This window comes from Macrobrachium rosenbergii, chromosome 18, assembly GCF_040412425.1.
Source record: "Macrobrachium rosenbergii isolate ZJJX-2024 chromosome 18, ASM4041242v1, whole genome shotgun sequence".
Taxonomy (NCBI): Eukaryota; Metazoa; Arthropoda; class Malacostraca; order Decapoda; family Palaemonidae; genus Macrobrachium; species Macrobrachium rosenbergii.
The window spans coordinates 5,879,392-5,903,303 of NC_089758.1; the positions used below are offsets into that span (position 1 = coordinate 5,879,392).

A 23,912-nucleotide genomic window follows, 5' to 3' on the forward strand; every position below is an offset into this window, starting at 1 on the left:
TATTTGTACACGGAAGACAAAATTTCGTTTGAGGAAACAGTTTTACAAGTGAGGAGAACTTCACGGTGGATGATAAGGTTGATGAAATGAGTTATTTAACGCAGAAGTTCCCCAAGGAAGAACAGACGAACCTACAACATTTTAGGTTGAAAATTGGTAAGACTGATCGAATCAAACGTGGTCAAGATGTAGGAGAGCGCTGCAGTTCAAGTACCGGGGTCGATGCGCTGTTGGTTAGGCTTCTGTAGGAACGTATGAAGTTACTTTCAAGATATTTTGTTCAGTCTGTGAGTTTCATCCTGCATTTAAAACCAATCGTTACCAGTATTATATGACAGAAGCAATATGCGGTTTATTATTCCTAAGCACTAAGCGTCACACTCTTGGGACGTAAGAACCAAGGGAGACAAATGACACTAGAAATACAGTTTGTATAGACAGTGGAAGTATATGCACAATAAAGTACTCTATTTCCAATTGGGCTGGGATTTAAGCTGTAAAATTTAAGATGTAAAATATAATATATGATTAGTCCTTTGAAGTTGTTTACTTTCCGGGAACACAATAAGGCAAACTGTACTCTAGGACTGCGAGGCAGGACTGCATCCAGAAAGGCAGGCCGCACAGAATACCAGCGTGAGCTCTGAAACCAAGACCACTGTTCCTTGGGCGACGGTAGAAACAATCCTATCACTTGTTCAGCCCAAACTTGTTAGCAAATACACACACAGGATTACACAGGCTTGGAGAACCCATCAAGCTGCCGCTGAGGTCAGGAGATTAAAAGGGAGGAAGAGGAGCAAGGAGAAGAAGTGGGACGAGGCAGGAGCAGGTAGGAAAGAAAGGAGACCCCAGGGGAGGGAGGGGTCAACAGGAGAGGGAGAGAGGAGGGAGTGAAGGGGTCATACCATACGAGAAGGGACCACGGAAACAGGGTGGGTGTATCCATGGCCACCGGGAGGCCTTGGTGTATCACGTTTCAAGTTAACAGCAGATTGTGTCTCTGAGATTTGGGAAGAAAATACAAGCCCCCGAGATATCATCCGACTTGCCTCTAAGGTATGGCTCCAGAGACAAATAAGGAAGAAATGTGACACAAGCCTAAAAACCTCCGACCCATGATATCTGACCACAAGGAACAATAACAATGGCTGTCTTTTCGAGAGGAACCCTTTCAAGTAAAAGGAATCGTGGACTGTCGTACATACATATCATATCGCTCCTGAGTACCTATTTTCTCCCATTGGTGAATTCATTAAAACAGGAGTACAAAACAATATGCACACGTACAATCGCGCACACGGATATTCTAAAAAGGAAATATACCAAAAAATAATAATCGTAATATAACTAATAATAATTTTCCAAAAAATCTCATATTTATAAATACAGCCAAACAATATATTTGCTCGTCTCTCCACAATGGAAATTTTTACTTGTAAATTTCTTTTCCTTCCACAATTCAAGAATGGAAAAACGACTCCTGCCTTAGATAAGCACCATCATTCACGAACTTCATTGACACCAATTACCAAAGGAAGCTGCATCGAAGTCTTTTACTCCCTCTAAACCAGTGGTTCTCAACCAGGGGAGAGAGATTCCCACGGGGGGGGGGGGAATTGTGACCACATATTGGCAGGCTCAAACTGGCTCTAGGACCACACGCAAAGCAGTGTGCGTCGGTCCGCACTGCTCACAGGTCACGATGGGCTTTCCGCTAGCTTGTGTGTTTGTGTTAGTATTTTGTTGCATATTACTTGGGATGCACCTTTTGATGCAGACAATTTTGGAAAAGAGAGGGGGGGGGGAATGACATTTTGACATATGGCGAAAGGGTGCATGGGCCTGAATAGGTTGAGAACCACTGCTCTACAAACAGTATAGAAAAATTCCAAACGGAAATACCATTAGTAAAGTCCACAAATAAACCTTCATTTGTTGCAGCTGGGTCTATGACACGTCTCCTTATTTCATACAACTGTAAGCAAATGAATGTGCAAAACGCAACTTATTCTTGTTTCTGAAAGATCACGATACCCAGAAGCCTCATCTTATAAGACGGAGACTTCAAAAAAACAAAGTTTCTTTAATGTCACAGAAATGTTCTTGAAAAAGTGGCAAATCTTTTCGATTTGAGAATAGCAGTGCAAACTGCGTTTGATAACTTAAGGTATTAGTTACGAATGACAACAAAAAAGGCAGCCAAAGTCACAAAGTAATTTTCTAAATAATGTGACAATATAACATCGACTAAATAAAAAACACACAGCAAAGTTACTGAAAAGTTACCAAGATGATGCCTTAAAACCCTCAATACAACTGAACACAAAAGAGGTAATAAAAAATAAGTCAACTAAGGGGCTTGGTTATTAGTCTGGAGTAATCATAAATTAGTTACCAACCGTCACACTTATGCAAAGTGCATCCGCATAACTTTCTAATTTGGACTGGATATTTTTGGTTTGGATATTTTTTTTATATTATTGATTGCAAAAATAATTTACTGATAATATCCCTACTTCATTCTATTACTAATAGTACAACCGAAGATAATAATAATAATAATAATAATAATAATAATAATAATAATAATAATAATAATAATAATAATAATAGCTAACAAAATGGAGATAGAAAACCTCCTAAAATTCTCTGGCATATCCAGACCCAGACAGCTGCTTAGCCATTGTGACATATACCCCATATTCTGGAGGGCTGTCGTCGCTTTCGTTCTATGAAATAGTCGGCATTCTTATTACGTCAAGTTGAAAAAATTTCCCTCAAAAATTTAACAAGAATCTAATCTGTCTGGCGTTCCCAGTGAGCAACAACCCATTTTTTCTAAGAAAACCAAAAACAAGTTTTGGGTTATGTTAAGAACCGGCAAGCGAAAAACATGATAAATACTTTACCTTTTATACTGCTACCATTACTACTATCAACTATAATAATACTAATAATGATAAAATGACTTTCTCCAAAAGTACACAGTACAGACTAATCTGACTAGCACTTGGAATGGATCAGAATAAAAAATTTAGGCAAAATGCCAAGCGCTGGGACATATGAGGTCATTCCGCGCCGAGAGAGAAATTGAGAGTAACAACGGTTGAATGGTGCAACAGGAGGAAAACCTCGCAGTTGTCTAATGAAACGGTCGTTAGGAGAGGGTGAAAAGTAAGCTGGAAGAGTGAGAATATCAACAGACGTATAGTAAAAGGGACGCTGCAAAGAAACTTAAGTAATGCCTACAGTGCACTGCGTGAGGTGTACTGATGGCACTGGCCCCCTACGGGGTGACAGGAAACTTGAACCTGGAACTGGGGAAGCTGGCATTTATTTCAGTTACAGAAAACGCTTAGTTGACTGTTAATGCTAAGAACACAAGGCTACAAACATCCCCACCCAAATGGAATTATGTAAACAGACATAAATTTGCAGTAAGCTCCAGAGACTCAAAACACAATGCAAAACTGTAGGGATACGGTTCGGGGGACTGCAACTGCAACTTCCATTGGCACCAACACCCACATTTCAATTACCAGATCCATCAATCTAAGTATTATCAACATTTACGCTCCCACAGAATGCACCATTAATTACGCTCATCGGCCGCAACGTTTAGCTGATGATGGATATGCCAAAGACCGAAACGCCGCCAGTTTCAATTTGCTTCAACAACCAAATTCAAACCAGGTCTCAAGATACAGAATTTCTTTTACCGACAGCGCGATCTTACGCGAAGGCATTAGAACTTTTGGAAGTCACACATACACACACACACACACGTGTAATATATATATATATATATATATATATATATATATATATATATATATATATATATATATATATATATATATATATATATATATATATACATATACATACACATACACACACACAGTATATATTCGAGAACGAAATGAAATGGAAGACAATGAAAATGAAAACTGAAAACAATACAGCACATTGAGCGAAGTGTTTTTTCAGGAAGAGTAAAAACGGAGAGAAGGTGGAAGAGGAGGGAAAGCGAGGGTGGCGAAAAACATAAAAAAACCAACGAAAGTGAAAATACAAAAAAGGTATAGACAATGCGTGGAGCGCGAGAGGAGAGAATTAAAACAAGAGAAGCTTACGAAGGACGAAAAGGAAGAGAACAAGATGATAAAACAAGGTCAGGAAGCAGGAGAAATAGAGTAGTAGTAGGAGGAGGAGGAGGAGGAGGAGGAGGAGGAGGAGGAGGAGGAGGAGGAGGAGGAGGAGGAGGAGGAGGTGGAGGAGGAGTAGGAGGAAGAGGATCAGGGGGAGGGGCACCCAAGGTATTGATCGAGAGGTCCTCTCTCTCTCTCTCTCTCTCTCTCTCTCTCTTCCTCCCACTCTTTCTCTCTGTCTCTCAGTCTCTGTTTCTCACGTGCGCCACACCGGGCTACCATTTCACGTGAGAGGGGAACTAGCATCGTGTCCCCTCTCCCGCCTCTCCTTCTGCCATCTACCTTATCTATTCCATATCACTCTCGTCTACCTCATCTACGTCACTCCTTCTCGGCCAAAAATTTTGGTAAGTTTTGGATCAATGGCAAACCATGGGAGGGTCCATAAGGTGAAAAAGGAATATGCTGAGAGAGAGAGAGAGAGAGAGAGAGAGAGAGAAGGGTGTAAGGAACACAGGAGTGCGGTTGTGAAAGGTGCGAGTGTCGAGGGTTGGTGCTATGACCATGGAGAGAGAGAGAGAGAGAGAGAGAGAGAGAGAGAGAGAGAGAGAGAGAGAGAGAGAGCCTCTCCCGGACGGACCACCCTTCTCTCTCTCTCTCTTCCTTCCATACTGCCTCCCTACCCAGCGACCCTTACCCAGTATCCCCCCGATCCCCTCCCCCTCCCAGCCCTCAGAAGCCCAACGGACGCCCTCCTGCCTCCCACCCATCCACCCAGGAACCCCATCCAACGGCGCAACCTGCCTGAGAAAGGTGATGCCACAGCTCCGGTGGGTTGGACGTTCGCTGTGCCGCACCAACACACGAAAGAGGTCGTTGCCTAAATATGCCACTGTCCTCTCCAACTTCCCTGGGAACAAGGATCAATTCAGATACGCTGAACACGAGATAAGTCTAGCCGCCAAACGTTTATGGGGACAGAGAAACAAAGCATATTAAAAAAACCTTATCATCCTCAGTACCAGCATAGGTCAGTCGTATATAATAGCGAACCATAAAGGAATATCTGAACATTCGGAGAGCTAACCAAAAGATAGAACGCAACGAAAACAACTCTAATGTCGAAAACAGACACTCCACATCCTTCCAACCGGCCGTCAAAGCCGACCTATCATAATTTCTTGGAAATGTTATCAGAGACGATACAGTTCTCTATGCGGCACGTTACGTCTCCCAATCCACCTCTCAAAATTTGCACCTATCAATAAAAGGGAAGAAACCGAAGGCGAAATATGAAAGCCCACAGTCCCCGTCAAGCTAGATGACACTAGACGAATGACGTCAGAACCAAACACACTCGACGGCCCATGAATGCTGCTGGACTGTGGTAGGTGAATATCCAGGAGGGTCTCGTGGCTCCGTCATAATCATACCGAGACAAACAACCACAAATCTCCCCATCCCAAAACTCCAGGTGAAAATGGAAACTGAACCATTATAAACAGACCTACACAGACGACCGCTACATTTACTACCCATCCAATTCGCATTCTCAAAATGATTGTATATTTCTGAGAATTATACAGTAATCCAAAAAACTTCCGATAACTATAAAGAACATTTCAGACCTGAAAGCGCTCCATCATTTTCGCCAAAAATTTGAAGATATAACAGTTCGTTGTACCTCAAATGCTAGGTGTTTGTTGGAAAAAGGAAAGTCCAGAGGTCCACACAGGGTCCTCATACCATTCAACAACTTAATACGCTTTGCAAGGGCCCGCCCCGGCAAAATTCACCTCAGTCTGAACTAACCAACCCAAAAAGCTATTACTCTGAATCTAATAGTTGTTTCGTTTCTCCCCTCCTTTCCTGCAGGCTTGGGAGTCAAAATCTATTTTACTTACGAGTTCTGAAAAATCGTAGTCAGGCTGTCGGCCATCGGTATCTCCAACAAACATCAGAATCTTTCCCATGCGCCATGCTTACTTGTCGTTTTCTTCATCATTCTTAGACTCAAAAAACTTGAACGATCGTATTTGGCTCCACTGTTTGTCTGAGTGCTTGGGTGATTGTGCCTATCCATCCAATTGTGCGCATTAACATGTGGAAATCAAACGATTATTAGCTTAAACAACCCTTGGAGCAGCGTATAGTGCACAAAACTTCACTCAAAAGCTGTTTTGTCGTTAATTTCCGCCGAGACTTGAAAAAGCGCCTCGCCACACCAACACTCTGACCTATGGTGTGATCTGCAACTTCAAAACTTAGAATGTGGGTGTTTTCAGTAAACAATAAAGGTACAGTCATCAAAACCTCCCACTAATAACGTTTATAACTACCAGTTCAATGTCAGCAAGACTGATTGATTACCTGATTTCTGCAAACTGGCGTCAAACAACAATGGTCATGGAAAACAAGTGGAATATGTTTCCGTATAAAACCCAATATTAAGCTCGTAAAATCTACAGCCATAATATCGATCCCATAATTCAGAAAAGAAAATGAACACACACATATATGCTCTCTCCTTTTTTTTCAGATCTGGAAAGTTTTAGGGGAAAAGGAATAAACCTAAACATTCTGAAATGTCGCGCAGCGTACTGACACGGCTGCTAAACATGCATGAGTTTCAATTCATCGAATCGCCCATTTCAACGACTCGAGTGAGCGAAGGCTACTGCAATCGTCGTTCACCTGTTAGATCACCGCTATTGAAAAACCAAAAGACCCTCCATTTGAATAGCTCATTAAAGGGTGGTGGTGGTGGGGCTGGAAACAGCGGCAACTCTGAAGCCCTTTATTTTTGAGGGACGAATGTCTCTCTCTCTCTCTACTCATAGGATGTCACAACAGCCTCTAGCCGAGTTTTCCTTCTAACAATCTGAACATTTTTCTTCTTTATCCGCCAGCAACTATTCTTGTACGTAACACCCCTCTCTTGTACTTTCCAATACCTCTAACAAGACGATGCTCGCATCCAATGTCTGATTCCTCTCCTCACTGAAGCGCACAGGTGATTACATCATAGGCACAATGCGGTAAACAGGTCATACACTTGCACCCTAGCCCACGTACAATCCATCATTCCTGCACAACTGCGATCAGCAGTAGTCAGTTACGAATGGCAAAAAGTGCTAGTCAAATCAAGAGACCCAAGGTGGCATACACCTGAATCTCTTCTCCTCTGGCAAGTCGCAAGTGCAACAGATAAGTGCTTATCGTGGTAAGGGGAAGGCCAGACTCAACCAGACCCTCGGAATGCAAGGTTTACCTTACAGTAAATGCCAAAGAGGTGAGAGAAACGGGAGAGGTGCGACTTGGTCGAGTATAAGGCATTCCAGAAACCTGATACAGCGTCCACTCCTGCTTTTCTTGCCTACGGGTAGCCAAAGATCTATTCGCACCAATAATTCGAGTTATTTACAGTCGCATCCATCCGAGATCCTTGACAGTACAACATTTTATGGCTAACTTAACGAGATCATGGTCCTCAAAATACTATAGCTACGAATAATAATAATAATAATAATAATAATAATAATAATAATAATAATAATAATAATAACCTCCTAATCTGTGTTCACCGGTCCATCACAAAGGTACAGGACTATAAAAATTCCCGTGAAGCATTAATACATAACTAATAACTTATTTATGCAATTCTCTTGGAATGATGCGGTAAGTTTTCAATACAATTCAAAGTAATAGCAACTGCAATCATTTTCGCATAAAGTAAGAGTGAAAAGTTGTTGTCTCTGGACTAAACCAGCGGATTTCAATTCGGCACCGATCACTGCGTGAATGACTATGAGACGGTCAACTATGTGGCTTAACTTTACAAACTTTTTTTTCTTCTGGTAAAATACTACAACACAGAACCTGAAACATGCGCCTTTTTTTCAATTTGTTGTCATCCAGATGAAACCGGAGGAGCTGATCGGACTTCACATCTCTCCAACTACAAACCGACGGGCTGTTCAAGAACTTATTTTACGCAAACTACTTCTGACACAAAACGCGTGTGAGAAAGTGCATGGCACGTGCGAAGTCAACATGCCGAGACTCCACCCGTAAGTCCATGTGTTACCTCGCTCAGTTTATTAAATTTTTTCTCCTTTAATATCAATGAATGTCCCCTAAAAAAATATCCAAATTAAAGAATACTCATCCCAGCGATCACTTTAGTAAAGTACTTTGCAATACCCTTGGAAAGCACGTTCAAGAGAACGCAAACTGTATCGGGGACAAACAAACACACAGAGGTATCTGTTAAGCTAGAAACCTCATTAATGAGTCTCTCTTTTTCATAAAATATGTGATGATGTTGAGACCCTTTAGTAAAAAGTTAAAGTTAAGTATACCTTAGTTTTACCAGACCACTGAGCTGATTAACTGCTCTCCTAGGGCTGGCCCTTCAGTAAAAAGCAGTAACAGTATAAATAAGGCCGCCCTCTCCACATAAGATAGCCGCAATAAATAGGTAGCAGCGATGTAGGTGAATAACTGCCTGTCTAGAGAGCACAGAGCCTCCTCACATAATTGTCCATGGCCAGTGTCATTCCTCATCTGGGGAGGTTATCCTTAGGCCTAAAGGCCTATCATGCGGCACAACAAGACTACTAATTTTCCTCATTACTTCCATTTCCCTATTTTTTTCGTTATGTGACCCTGCCAGAGGTCCCAGATGCCGCAACATACGGCCCGTAGGCATAGACGGGCTATTACATGCTATTTCCTGATTTCCATGAATACAACTCTATGTAGACCTTCCTATGATAAAAAAAAAAAAAACATTCCGTCCGCTTATTCTCATTCTGATAAAGTATATACTAGTCTTGTTTCCTTCTGAATCCCAGTTTACACATTGAATCTGTTATTCAGCGTTCAGTTAAGTATACATTAGTTTAACCAGACCACTGAACTGATTAACAACTCTCCTAGGGCTGGTCCGAAGGATTAGACTTATTTGACGTGGCTATGAACCAACTGGTTACCTAGCAACGGGACCTACAGCTTATTGTGGAATCCGAACCTCATTACAACGAGAAATGAATTTCTATCACCAAAAATAAATTCCTCTAATTCTTCACTGGCCGGTCGGAGACTCTGATGCGGGCCAGCAGAGTGCTAGCTGAGAAAGGTACCGACTCGTCCAATGAGGAACTATTCATTCAACGTTCAGATCATAATATTATGTGGTGAATTATGTTTTCCTTTCCAAAATTCCTCAGCCACGGGCAAAAAATAGTTTCCGCTGAATTATCGTCTAACATCTCTCAGAAGGGCATTCCACACAGGAGGCCGACATCCTATCCACAAATCTCAATCCACCAACTCTCAAACAAATTCAGTTTCCGATTCATTGTAACTTTTTCTTCTTTTTTCGTCGTTTTAACGTCACATGCTGATTTTTTCCTATAATATTAGTTTTTGCCTTCACACCTACCTTAATCAGTTTTCATTGGTTCGTTTTTGGTAGTTTCTGATTTTATTCTTTGTCATTTTCGTTCATTCGTTCTTTCTCTTTCGTGAAATTTTCGTTGTATCAAAATGTATTTTATGTCATTCTATTCATCTTTATTCTTACTGTCAAGAAAATCAGTCTCCTCAAGGAGCAATTTATCATGCGGTAACACTTCCTCCTCCTCATACCCTCCTACATCTCGGCCTCCTCACACAACTCATCACCTTCACCCTCACACTTTCCTCCTCACATTCTCATCCTCATCGTCATCACTTGACCTTCTAACTTCTCTGCGTCCCCGTCCCCTTTTTAGCCATGAGAATATCCTGCGCAATAGCCTCCAATAACGTAACTCTTACGTGGTAAGTCTGAATAGCAATGGCAAGCTTCTTTTCATGTCATATGCGACTAATATAGACGAGCTATAAAGTACTTCCGTTGCATATCGACCAATGGCGGGAACTTATACGCTCATCAGTGTATGTGTGGAGAGAGAGAGAGAGAGAGAGAGAGAGAGAGAGAGAGAGAGAGAGAGAGAGGACTCAGAAAGGTAAGTATGTTGAGGGTGAAACCCTGGTCAAGAGGAAGATAAACACAGGGGTGTAAAAGGGAAGAACGCTGCTCATTTCAAGAGGACACTCGTGTTATCTCTCTCTCTCTCTCTCTCTCTCTCTCTCTCTCTCTCTCTCTCTCTCTCTCTCTCAATGAATCATTTTCTTTCTCTTACACGATCCATATTTAATAAAACTGGTCTTGTGGTTTCATTTGTATAATATCATTTTTGTTGTCAAGACTCACAAGCATTTGCTGTCATGTTAACCCGGAGCTTAACACTATTTTTTAAATATATATCTGAACGTGCTCTCTCTCTCTCTTCATTAAGGGTTTCTTTTACCTAATGATTTTTCTCCCCTATTCCAGGGGTCTCTTTTCGTTTATCACAAAGTTTTATTTCATTGCAAGCACCCATGCTTTATTCTTTCCCCCTTTTCCCATTTCTTTTATCGCTCACTTTATTTCGCCCTCATTTAATTATTCATCCCTTATTTAATTCCTCTATTTCTTCGTCTCTTTCCCCTACTCGCTTGTCCTTTCATTTCCTTTTTGTCGTTCTTCCCCTTTCTTTCGCTGCGCCCTTCCTTTAATTCAGTTGTCTCAACTCGACGCACTTTCGTCAAACTTCTCTACCTCACTTTATTAACTCAAACACTTCTTCATTATCATCATCATCATCATCATCATCATCATCATCATCATCAACCCGTCAGTGACCGAATGTGTCTAACCCAATTTCGACACTTTAGTGACATCAACCGCTAAGAATGGTTCCTCTCTTTCAACTCCGACCAGACACATTCAACTCCGAACATTTTTTCTAATGAGTATTATTATTTACTTGATTTTAGTAGATGAAACCTATTCACATGGAACAAGCACACCAATGGGGGCCACTGACTTGAAATTCAAGCTTCCAAAGAATGTTGGTTTCAACCTCCCACCGTAGACCCCACACTGCAGCAGTAACTGATCACGATGCAGTCGGTGATTTTTCATCGCCCTGGGGAGACGCGAACCCGCGACATCTGAGTGGCACACCACTAACCGCTATTAACCCTCTTTTACACTAACCATTCAGAAAAAATGGGAATTTAATCAAATTAAAATCCCATATGAACATATCTATTGTAAAAGGCAGTTATAATTCTTGCAAAGCCTTGCGTAGAGGGCGCTGGAACAATTTCTACTAATAAAAACTACGTTTAATACTAGTTTGAAACGTACCAGTAAAGGAAGGCACAAACACTGTTTCTCTAATCTACCTGCATCCAATGTTTCAACATAACGGAGACCTGACTTTATCCACCTTCTTAACAAAGGATTTTCAAAATAATTTCCGCAAGTTATTGAGAGAGAGAGAGAGAGAGAGAGAGAGAGAGAGAGAGAGAGAGAGAGAGAGAGAATAACAATAGGAACTACAGACATGACAACAAGGCCTTCTCGGGCCTATTTCTGTCCTTCGAAGGCGAACGCACATATTATCAGCAAACTGTCCATACAATTTAATAGCCTATCCACGAAATTCTCTTTCCACTTCGTTCTCCCTCAACAGCCGTCCTATCCCACTGAGACGAGCGCCATGAAGACCTGTTCTAGCCCATACCCGAAGACAGCCAGAATAAGGAAACGGGAAAGGAAGGAGGGCGTGGTTCAAGCATGCCACAGACGACTGACCTGGCTCTCAAAGGATGCGAGATTATGGGAGAATGGGAAAAAAAAAAAACAGAAGCAGGAATAGAATTCCAAAGAGTGGCAGTAAAAGGAAATAATCAGGGAACCGATTTCCACTTTCAAAATGATCATAACTGGAAAAAACGCCCTCCACATGAGGCGACAGAACACTACAAAAACGAACAGATATAAAATACTTCATGAAATTTGGGGGGTAATGGCGAAGACCGAGGTATCCACACTTGGCACGCACTCAAAGAGAGCATTTCAGTGATGTCACAGTTTGGCGCTGTGACGTCACGACCTGCTTCAAAATTACTGAAGGAACCCAGCGTTGTTACTGGAATGGTTGAGATACTTATAAAATTCCTAACACTCACGAAAAGAACGAAATAAAGAAAGATAAAACGTTAAAGATATATATGTGTATATATATATATATAGATAGATAGATAGATAGATAGATAGACAGATATAGATAGATAGACAGATAGATAGACAGACAGATGGATAGACAGATAGATAGATAACTGGATAGATAGACCGAAGGCCTTTCCAAAAGAACCAATTTACTTATATTTCTCTGCTATCAGCGTCATCTCGACTATTTACATTCCAAGCATGACGAACAAAATATATAATACCATTCGTCATGACTCAGTAAGCGAACCCATTTGCATAAACCTTTGAGGATGTTCACTAAACGAAAACTAAAATCGATGAATTTCCACCAATCTTCGGAAGAAGAAGAAGAAGAAGAAGAAGAAGAAGAAGAAGAAGAAGAAGAAGAAGAAGAAGAAGAAGAGGCGCCCTGGCAAAGGGTAAACATGACAGGATATGGCGCCTTGGCATCTCGATCTGATGAGTATGCACACCCTTGAAGATTTCAATGAGTCCACATATATGTGTGTAAAGTAACGGGCGCGGGATTAGGATTGGGCGGGGAAGGGGGCCGCTGATGGAATTTTTATCGCCCTCCGAGCCAACCTCACCATTACTGACATCGCCATTAGTAATTCAGGAAAAGGACTTTTATCAGACACAAATTTCTATCGTCGCTTTTTCATACTTCCAATTTTCGTCGCTCTTCAGTTATGTCTTACCCCATTTCATCTTCGCATCATTCAAAGACGTACGCAAACTAGTTTTGCTTTATAGTACTAAAACTTAACCTCAAAGAAGGTTCAACAACTTACAGCAATACAAAGTCCCGTGGAACATCATCATCGCTGGTGGGAGGGAAGTTGAGCGCACTCTATTTTGAAAGAGATGCAACTTCATACCAAAACGCCAGCACAAAAGACAGGCATTCATGTCGACATGACTGCGCGTCAGCACATGCGCAACGGATAACCCCATAAACCTGGCAGAATGTGCAAACTGGGTTCCTTTTCTCATCACCACCACCTTCGGTCATCATGTGGGCGGAGGCGGAGGAGGAGGAGGAGGAGGAGGAGGCTGCTGCTTCACTCCGACCTCTGAGGCCCAGCTTTTGACGTCACTCAATACCCACTACTCAGACACTCTTCAAAGCTCAACATATAAACATGACAGCAGTAGACAAATAAACTCAAAAAACTAAAAAGAAATGGATTTAACATAACGAAACTGTTGTCTGAATGGGCTTTTAACATTACGATTGCCAACAGCAAGAATAAATTCATCAAAATTAAAGTGGGTTGAAAGTCTTACGTTGCCAATGACATCTATTTTTTCATTATATCTAAAGGTCTTTACGCTTACTTTGGCATTATCAACAAAATAATTTTCCTACAAATCACTCTTTCGTTGTTTGCAAACACAGCTTTTTTCCTCTTATCCCAAAAGAGTGCTCATCTTTGTGTGTGTGTATGTCAGAGAGAGAGAGAGAGAGAGAGAGAGAGAGAGAGAGAGAGAGAGAGAGAGAGAGAGAGAGAGAGAGATTAGGGGGAAGATATGAGAAGAGGGAGCAGCTAATAATCCGGGTGAATGGTCATTCTAGAAGGCTGGGATGGAGTGATACAGCGGACTTAAAAAGTACCGAGTTTGTGAGAGAGAGAGAGAGAGAGAGAGAGAGAGAGAGAGAGAGACTAAAATGAAAAAGATCAGAGAGCATGCCAGTTGAAAGTTTTACATATATCTGGGAAAAGGAAGGGCCACATTAACTAAGAAGCCTAAGATGCGTGCATGTCTATATGTTAGTATGTGTGTCAAGGGAGACAATGGGTTCGACGCGCTGTTGATGACCCTTCTGTGAGTGAGGTTAATGTTGTGGAAATTTTACTGCACAGGGGCTCACCATCGATTCAGCACTTAACGGGTAAATGGGGTGGTGACCGTCGTGCTGTTTTTCTCTGGAGCAACGCCCCCACTGGGAGAACCTCCTTCACCTTGCTACACATACTTACACACATAAGCGAATCCTACAGGAAAATGGCAGGCAGAAGTTCAGTACCAAGCACTTTCACGTTTATTAACGCATCGTCTGGGCACTTTTTTTTTTTTTTTTTTGTGCCCAGATGATGCGTTAATAAACGTGAAAGCGCTTGGTACTGAACTTCTGCCTGCCATTTTCCCGTGGGATTCGCTCATACACTGAAGTCACGTGTATCTACTGTGATTTTTTAAGCATACATACATGCATACATACATACATACATATATATGTGTATGTGTGTCTGTGCCAACAAACATAATTTTGAAAATTTCAAGCCATTTTGTTTATACACAGGAGAAGAGCTTATTTGGACTGTGGATGCATCCACCACAACGAATCTTGACTTCCATGTTTATTTCCTGCCTAGAGTAAACTAATAGAGAAAACTGCTGAGTAAACTAATAGAGAAAATTGCTCTGTTTAGACAAGGATACTGTTACAGACAAGAAAAAAAGAAAAGAATAGGTTTCCGGCGGTGTTAATGGAAAAACCTCCCGAGTAGATGACAGAGCTCTCACAGAGTCGTCAAGATGCGTGAAACTTTGAGAGGTAATGGAAGAGGCATAAGCACCACCACTGACTGCTTTATCTTCAATATTAAATGGAAATGTCGAGAAAGCTGTACGAAAGCGAAAACTTTCGAGAGCAACGTGAATCATGATTGAATACACAGCTGTCATAACAACAGTGACAGGAAATGACCGGCAGTAACCTGTGGCACATTGCAGCGTTCATCCTTTGCAGAGAATCATTTCAGAAGGTGCGCTGGGATGCTGACGACGCGAACCTTTCCTTGTTGTGCTGCAACCCCACTTGTAAACAAATCTCTCATCTCCGACGCCTCTCTTCCAGTTCAGGTGATAATCCCGGTGGTGAAGGTACCGTGTATAATGCGCCCGCTTCATCTGCCGGCCCTCTTCTAGCGAGCGCTTGCGACATTTTCATAAATGATGAATTATTCTGGTAATGCAGGTTTTGCTTGTTAGGACCACGCTCTTGCTATTTGCTATCACCAATTCTTTAGGTATATTTTGTTTTTGTGTTTCGACATTTCGTTATTGAAGGATGATCTTTCTAACAACTTTTCGAACTACCATACACTAAATAATAATAAAATAATAATAATAATAATAATAATAATAATAATAATAAAATGTGCTCAGGTTGGTGGATAAAAAAAATGAAGCCTGTGAGAGTAGCCACGGTTAAAATACTTCTATATTTAGTATAAAAAAACGTGTAACAGGTCAGCCAGTTCTGTTGGTACTAGGATTAGCATTCGCACATGAGAAACTATCCACACTTCGAAGAACATTTTGAAAAGGAACTGGCACATTTTTACGCAGCATGTTTTCTTTTTACGAGAAAGCACCGTTAGAAAGCCAATATAATTTAATAGTTTAGTCCAAATATTTATAAAATATACAGTATATATATATATATATATATATATATATATATATATATATATATATATATATATATATATATATTAGTGAAACTGGTCTACATAATATTTTAAACGATGTTACATAAAGTGAAATCCTAAAAATAAATCAACAGTAACCTTCATATTATATCTCTTCCTTATATACAAGATAAATTGTCATGATCTGAACGGCCACGGGCGACAGGGGAACTCCGAAACCATGTCCCCATCGAAGCAGATGTGGCCACTCTGCGAAAAACGGTGGCCGCGAGCGACAAGCAGTGGCGGTAATAGCACGCGGTACAGTGAGATAATCGCAGGCGAGAGGGTTCGAAGACAGCGAGCAAAATGACGCAATACTTCATCATAAAAGAAAACGGAAAATTAAATGCCAATCATGCGATCGTTCTAGAGGGGAGACTGATTGAAACCGCCGCGTCACCGCTCCTTATCGTTCGCTACTTGGTCGTTTCCCTGGGGATCGGGGCAACTTTGGCCAATCCCACCCGCCTCCTATTCTTCCTCTCGCATGAAATTTATTGGAATTATAACACAGATCTCCGGAAGTCAATCAAACCAGAAGGCAATCAGTGATATCGCATCAACGTTTTCAAATACAAAATAGTCATGGTTGCGCGTTCACAAACACAGACAGCTACAGACGAGCGATTGGAACACAAAATTATTAAAACAACTTATACTTCAAGACTACAAAGACGTAAAAAGAACAGAAATCACGATACAGGAAATGTCAGTAAAGCGACAAAGGCTGGAATCCACTAGGCGTGTATTGCGGAGCACTGAAATAACTCGGGAAATAAAACATCTAACTCTTGCATGGCGGCAAGCGAAACGCGGCTGTCGGAGGAACCTAGGATTTAAAATCTGGCTGCATACTTTCCTTCGAGGAAACTGACTCAAAAGATACGCAGCCTGAATAACATATCTAGCCAGACACTCACTAAAGATCGATGTCAAAACATTTATCGACAACACTATACTCTGAAAAACAAGACCAGAAAAATACTATCAATCAATACCAATGACCTTATAATTCGAACACTCTCCAAAGATGGCAATACGGCTGACCGTCCAAAATACGACAATTTATCACCATACAAATACAAAATCAAACCGTTCAATTTATTATTCTACGCCAGAATGTGTCTCTCGCTCAAAGCTGACTAGCACAGGTAGTAACTTGGGTCCCGTTTCACAACGACTCCGTTAATTAAAACCTTACAGGAAAGAGAGAGAGAGAGAGAGAGAGAGAGAGAGAGAGAGAGAGAGAGAGAGAGATTCATCGGTTAAAAAGGCTGGAAAATGTTAGCGCTCCGACTGGCTTTGAAGATGACATATGCTGCCTCACTGAACTGCTGTGATTGCGATGTTGACAGAAGAGACCACAAAGCAATGTATATATTTGTATGCATACATATATACATACATACATACACACACACACACACACACACACACACACACACACATATATATATATATATATATATATATATATATATATATATATATATATATATACGCGTATATATATATGCAAGTATGAGTTACATTGCTTATGCGTCTACAAAAACAAAAGATCACAGACTAAAGAAATCAATAGGTGACCTACTCGAATCTGTAATAAAGAGCTGTTTACTGTTAAACGACGTCACTAATTAACTTTAACCACACAAAACGGAAACTGTTTGTACTCACCATTCTTCAGTTCGTCTTCGCTACCGTCAGATTCAGGAAGATTATTGGGTCCGTCCTGAGAAAAGAGCAGGATAAAATGACCTGATTAAACTTCGAATCAATCCATCCACGACCAAAGAATGACTTAACCAAGTTATGCATTGTGGATTAATGAAAAAGTTACATCTACATAAAATATCAATTACATTATTTACACAACGACTAATGCAAGTATAATTACGAAATAATAGTACAATTTCTTTATATGTGTTTGCATTTGTCAGTCTGAATACCCGTTTATAAAAACTGTTGAGACAAGATTCTACATCCGAGGGAAAACAACTGACAATTATTGGATGCTGATGTGACCAGCAGGTACAATTTCGTCCCAAACCTGCCGCTCCTTTTCACTGGTTAGGAAAAACAAAGTTAGTCTCATCACAATAGATATAATTCCTTCCAAACTTTCTTATAAAAACCGATTATGAGCAACAAAGCCTGATTGACCTTAAAATGCAAATAGAAGAGATGTTGATTTGTAACTTGCTGAGGTATTTCAATCAACCAGGTATGGCTGCAGTGTCATTTCAACTTCCTCTTTGGAATAAACTCAAAACACCGATAAAAAGGGTAAACCTCACGTACAAGTCTTCATACAAAGTTGCTTGGATAACAAAAACTTTACCTTTGCAGAGGAAATGCTGATAAAAATGGTGAGAGGTTGCTTCATAAATCCTTGAAAAATAAAGCTAAACCCATAAAAAGACAGACTGCACAATACATGGGAAATATAACGAAAAAAAGATGTTGTAACAAATTTAGATTTCTGTTTTGTTTTTATAATGTATTGATACAAATATGGATACCACAACATTTTTACTCACACCCTTTGCATTTTTAAACCCTTTATCCGTTTTCCAATAGAGAAAAATGTGGACACTTGCAAAACATAACGGGTACATACACACACATACATGTAACATCGACCTCACGCAGAAGTGGGGAAAGATACAGAGAAAGAGGACGCTGTAACGTCCACTGACAATAAATGTGGACGATAAACCTTTCCAACACCTCCGCTCGAGTACAGCTTTTGACTCTTATAATCACGCGACCCAAGAAACTTTCAGCCACAGCCCGGTGGTGGCCTGTGTTGTTGGCACCTATGGCGGTGCCAGACGCACGACCATGGCTAACTTTAACCTTAAATACAGTAAAAACTACTGAGGCTAGAGAGCTGCAGTTTGGATGTTTGATAACTGGAGGGTGGATAATGAACATAACAATTTGCAGCCCTCTAGCCTCAGTAGTTTTTAAGATCTGAAGGCGGACAGAAAAGTGCGGACGGACAGACAAACAGCCATCTCAATAGTTTTCCTTTACAGACAACTAAAAACTGTGCACTTGAAGACTTCATTCTTTTGCGGGATTCCAAAATCACAAGCAGAAGAGACTGGCTGTTAATGCAGAGTGTTGTGTTTCAGCGAGAACAACAAGGCACTGAATAACACCTGTCGTCACAACATAAAAGGTCATAGACCCACAAACAACAAGGTCACACGCACAAGTTTCAAATTGTTCTTGTTTCCTCAGAAGACAATGCTGTTGCTCGGCGTGTCATTTTCAACGAGGATATCAAAGAACGAGAGCCTAAAGAAAACCCTCGAACTCTGGAGTACAACTTAGCCTATACAATTTAAGCCGAAAGCCAAGCGCTGGGACCTATGAGGTCATTCAACGCTGAAAGGAAAATTGAGAAGAAAAGGCTTTAAAGGTGCAACAGGAGGAAAACCTCGCTGTTGAACTGTGAAGCAATTGTCAGAAGAGGGTGGAAAGTAAGATGAAAAAAAAATATGAATGGAGGTACAGTAAAAGGAATGAAAGGGGTTGCAACTAGGGGCCGAAGGGTCGCTGTAAAGAACCTAAAGTAATGCCTACAGTGCACCGTGCTTGAGGTGCACTGACGGCACTACTTCCCTACCACGTGGCAAACTCTGGAGTGGACCGGCAGTCAGGAACTTTGGAACCAGGTCATCATGCTCTAGTCTTTTCAGATAAAATTCATTTTCAGAATGATATTTTCTTTCTCTCTGCTCATTTAACATCTCATATTCTTGATGACACTTGGCATCATGGACACTTTTAAGCGATATACCAGCGCTTTCTTTCTTCAGCTACAACCATAAGCATACAGTATCCAGTCTATCACCTGTAGACAGATGTTCTTTAACGTTGTCATTAATAACGTATAGTTTCCTATCTTTTTGCTGGAGAAGATCAACACAATCACCTCAAGAAAAATCTCAGTGACATCAAAACCCTCTTTGACATCTCAGCACTGACCTCCTCCGGCGCTTAGTCATTAAAATGTCTATGAGACTTCAGGCGCTCCTTGTGAAGTATATATAAAATTTAATTTGTTCCACCCCAACCCGGTAACAATGGGCATCAATCTGTACCTTGCATTTGTTTTTCCAGTGCTACGATGGATCTTTCGAAATCAGGTGATCGCTAGTGACCAACGAGTTATGGTAGCTAAAGTGACTTTTTTTCTTTCCAGGAGAAAAATAACATTAATTCATATATTTAGTAAAATGTTTTTCCCGCTGAAGTTTTTAGCCTGCTATTATGTTATCCAGAGGGTCTGCATACCTATACACACAAACACATGCATACACACATACACATGCACACACACAAACACATGCACACACACACACACACACATATATATATATATATAAAAGTGAATGTTTGTTACTTTGTTTGGATGCTATAGAAATCCAAACAGCTTGACCGACCCAAACAAAATTTTGCACATGGCCTTTATGTCACCTCAGAAAGGTTTATAACCCAAAATCAAACCCCTACCGTGAAAGACATACAAACACAGATAAAACAAATGAAATCTTCGTTTTTACGTCACCTTTTCCCCAGTGCTTCATGGATTAATTCTCATTTTTCACCTAATGCTCCACATTTTCTTCCAGGCACTGCCAGATGTATGATTAACCTACAACAATAAATCCAAATCCCCCATAGCATCAATTTTGATTAGAATTTATGTGAATTTTGATAATTTATGAGAATTATTAAAATATTTGTTTATTACCTCAATAAAACTAACACTGAAAACCTATATTAGTTTAAATGAGGTTTGGAATTAATTATCGGCAACAGAGTGATGAGGAGCAAGAGCCATCGGATGAAACTGTTGCCAGTTAACCCTACATACAGGCCTTCCCGAGTCTATCTCAGCACATAATAAATTTGATCGAAGAACTAAGTAACTTTTTCATACAACCAAGAACTAGAATTTGCATGAAAAAACGAAGTATCAGCTTAAATTCGGTGATTCACACACTTCTATTTGAGATGGACACCTGGCAACCAGTACATCAACCCGTGACCAGCAAAAATTCGTATCTATTGCTGCATTCCCGTCATTTAGGAAAATAAAATGTTTATGGTTATTTATTAGAATTATATATATTCATTTCTATCTTTTATCAACGTGTATTTATTCGAAATAATAAATAACCGTTCGCCTTCCATTCCTCCGCAAAGAGAATGTTTTTGTCTATGATACCTTATTACGTCATTACCATAGGTACGAATTGACCGTTAGGTGTTCACCAAACCTTGCTTTCTACGGGTTAATAAACCTGCCGTACGAACAAGGATAGTAAGTTTTTGCTATCGTTCCGTGTAACCTTAAACTAAATGCTACATTCATAAACGTGATGTCATTGTAAAGTTAATGAGTTGTAATTTATTATGCTAAATATTATGTCATTGTAAAGTTAATGAGTTGTAGTTTATTATGCTATGTTAAAAACGTCCCTATAACCAATATAAAGCATACGTATCACGAGTTGAAGTTAACCCTACTTGAAAATGTTTTGCAACTTTTTTTTTCTTAATTCAACAAAAATCTCTAAGCAGAGACACCTAAATATTTTTTATTCAGTACAAAAGTAAAATAAATTGCCTTTCTTTTGGTACATAATTTATTACTATTTGTGTTCGGTGTGATGTGACAACGGGCAGTGAAACAAAGGTGAAATGTACTAACGAGTTGTAGGTTATAGGTAAGTGACACCTGTTGGTTACTATTTAAAAAATCACAAAAAATAGATACATTGAAATATCTAATCTTTATTCACACGATGAGAAAATTCAATACATTTCATTTCGAAATACATTCCGCTGACTGACGAGTAGGTGGAAGACTAGTTGCTGCAGCAATTCACTTAATAATACGAAAGAAGCAAAAAGGCGTAAAAGAGTATAGTCTACATTCTTCTTCTTCTTCTTCTTTTAACGTGGTTTTTCCCATCTTTTGTATGGGGTAACCACGATGCCTTCTTTTGAAGGACTTTGAATTGGCTTTGGGGTAGACCGTAGTCTCGATCGGCTGCCCTGCCTGACATCACTATTTCTAATTAAACAAAGACGCATATTCTTATACAATATTAATGAATGAGTTTAAATTAGAACCTGTGTGTGTGTGTGTGTGTGAGAGAGAGAGAGAGAGAGAGAGAGAGAGAGAGAGAGAGAGAGAGAGAGAGAGAGTCAGTTTAAATGCTGTTATTCAGAGTTTTCCCGGGCAGCGCCAGGGTTGGTCAGATACAGTGTGTGTGTGTGTGTGTATATATATATATATATATATATATATATATATATATATATATATATATATATATATATATATATATATATATATATTCACCAGAAGAATATTTCTCCTTGGAACTGGGTGCCTCTAGATGGTGTAAGTGTGCTAACTCCATGGCCCTACCCCGCGGGTTCTCTGAGAGATTATGTGCCGACGGTTCTGGCATTCTTGGCAGTCACTCATCCAAGCACTCAAGAGACTCGAATTTGAATAACTTCGCTAATCAGAGAAGCAAAGGTATAATGCAGAATACTGCAAAGTTAAGTATATGATACCTTAGTTTAACCAAACCACTGAGCTGATTAACAGCTCTCCTAGGGCTGGCCCGAAGGATTAGATTTATTTTACGTGGCTAAGAACCAATTGGTTACCTAGCAACGGGACCTACAGCTTATTGTGGAATCCGAACTACATTATAGCGAGATATTAATTTCTATCACCAGAAATAAATTCCTCTTATTTTTCATTGGTCAAATTTCCACAATGGTTGTTCCCTGCATGTCAGTGGCCTAAGGTGGTGGAGCTTCAGCAGTGCACACAAGGTGAGGTTAGATATTTTCAAAAAGATATTTTCAGACTGTACTAATTGGCACAAGAAATATTTCTTTTACTCCTGAAACTGCACCTCAGTCTAACAACTTATATCAAGCCCCCATGTACGAGTATAACTTTTGCTCAATCAGGTTCTTCATGAATTTCCGTGAATTAAGTTCGAAATTTCTTCACACTTTGCATTTATGACGGAATCTGTATTGCGCTCACTTTAGCTGAAGGAACATAATAATTGCGCTTATACAAAAATATGCATTTGACCCGTCGGCTAATGAAAATCCTTCATTCTGAAGAATCCCTGGCCTATCTTTCTTCAGTAAGTTGGTTACCATCCAAAATATATTTCAGAAGATTTATGCAATTTTAGTTTTTTCCTTTCCTCGTCTTAGTCAGAGCACTGGCTCAGCCCTGCAAACCATTTACAGCTAAAATGTACCATACAGAAAAATTTCAGTACATTTTCTATGACAAGTTCTGTGCCTAGACAGCATAGCAATTTTCAGATAAGACTCATGTAATCGTGTAATTATTCTAGTGTAAGCTGTGACCATATAAATGCAATTTTTTCTTACCTACAACAAGTATATAAATTGTGTCGGTATGGACACCGCTTATGGCTACATACTGATACACCATCGCACATAACGGCGAACATGTCTGTCTTTGAGAGAAAATACCAAAGAAACCAACGGTCAGGCGACTGATAGTCTCCGCGAAGCCAACTCTTGAAATACGGATGAAAGTCCTCATTTCATTTTGTCAGTGCGTGTTATACCGAGTTGCGACTCAACATGAAAGAGGTACAACCCCAGGCATATAAAAATCCACGTGCAAACGGCATATGTTGTCAATAAAAACAGGTTCTGAAGGCAGGTAGGAGAAATACGCATGTCAACATTGCAGCATTTTCAGCATATTCTGACTACTCACTACTTTACATTCCAGACGCATGGTCACAGTGGTTTTTTTTTCCTCTCTCACGAAAATCATTACATTTAATCTCTTTTCTCTTTGGCCCTTATTCAGTTCTCTTTCATTTTCATTCCTTGGCCAGACTCTCCAACGGAAAAGTAACAGTAATTACCTTCCGCTGTCCTACTCTCGCCAAAATAAAAAAAAAAGGCAACTGCAGTCGAGAAGGTTTCCAAATAATTTATCTCGGTAGGGAAATTTATTGCGGCAATTTTGCCCTGGCATTTTGAAGTACGGTGCATTGGATAGAGGTACACCCTAAGTTATTGGCTAAAACGGTTGCACATAAGCTGTGTCTTGCCTTTATGAGACTCCCCAAA

At 40.2% G+C, this 23,912-nt stretch overlaps 1 protein-coding gene across 3 annotated transcripts in view; it reads right to left on the bottom strand.

The window, feature by feature from the left end:
- The window catches only part of LOC136848052 (nucleolar protein 4-like), a 252,514-nt gene that overhangs the window by 20,548 nt on the left and 208,054 nt on the right, over nucleotides 1–23,912 (bottom strand). For all 3 annotated transcript variants that reach the window (XM_067120183.1, XM_067120184.1, XM_067120182.1), the window contains one exon: nucleotides 17,412–17,466. In XM_067120183.1, coding sequence (XP_066976284.1) covers nucleotides 17,412–17,466 — 55 coding nt within the window. The remainder of the gene's footprint in view (nucleotides 1–17,411; nucleotides 17,467–23,912) is intronic.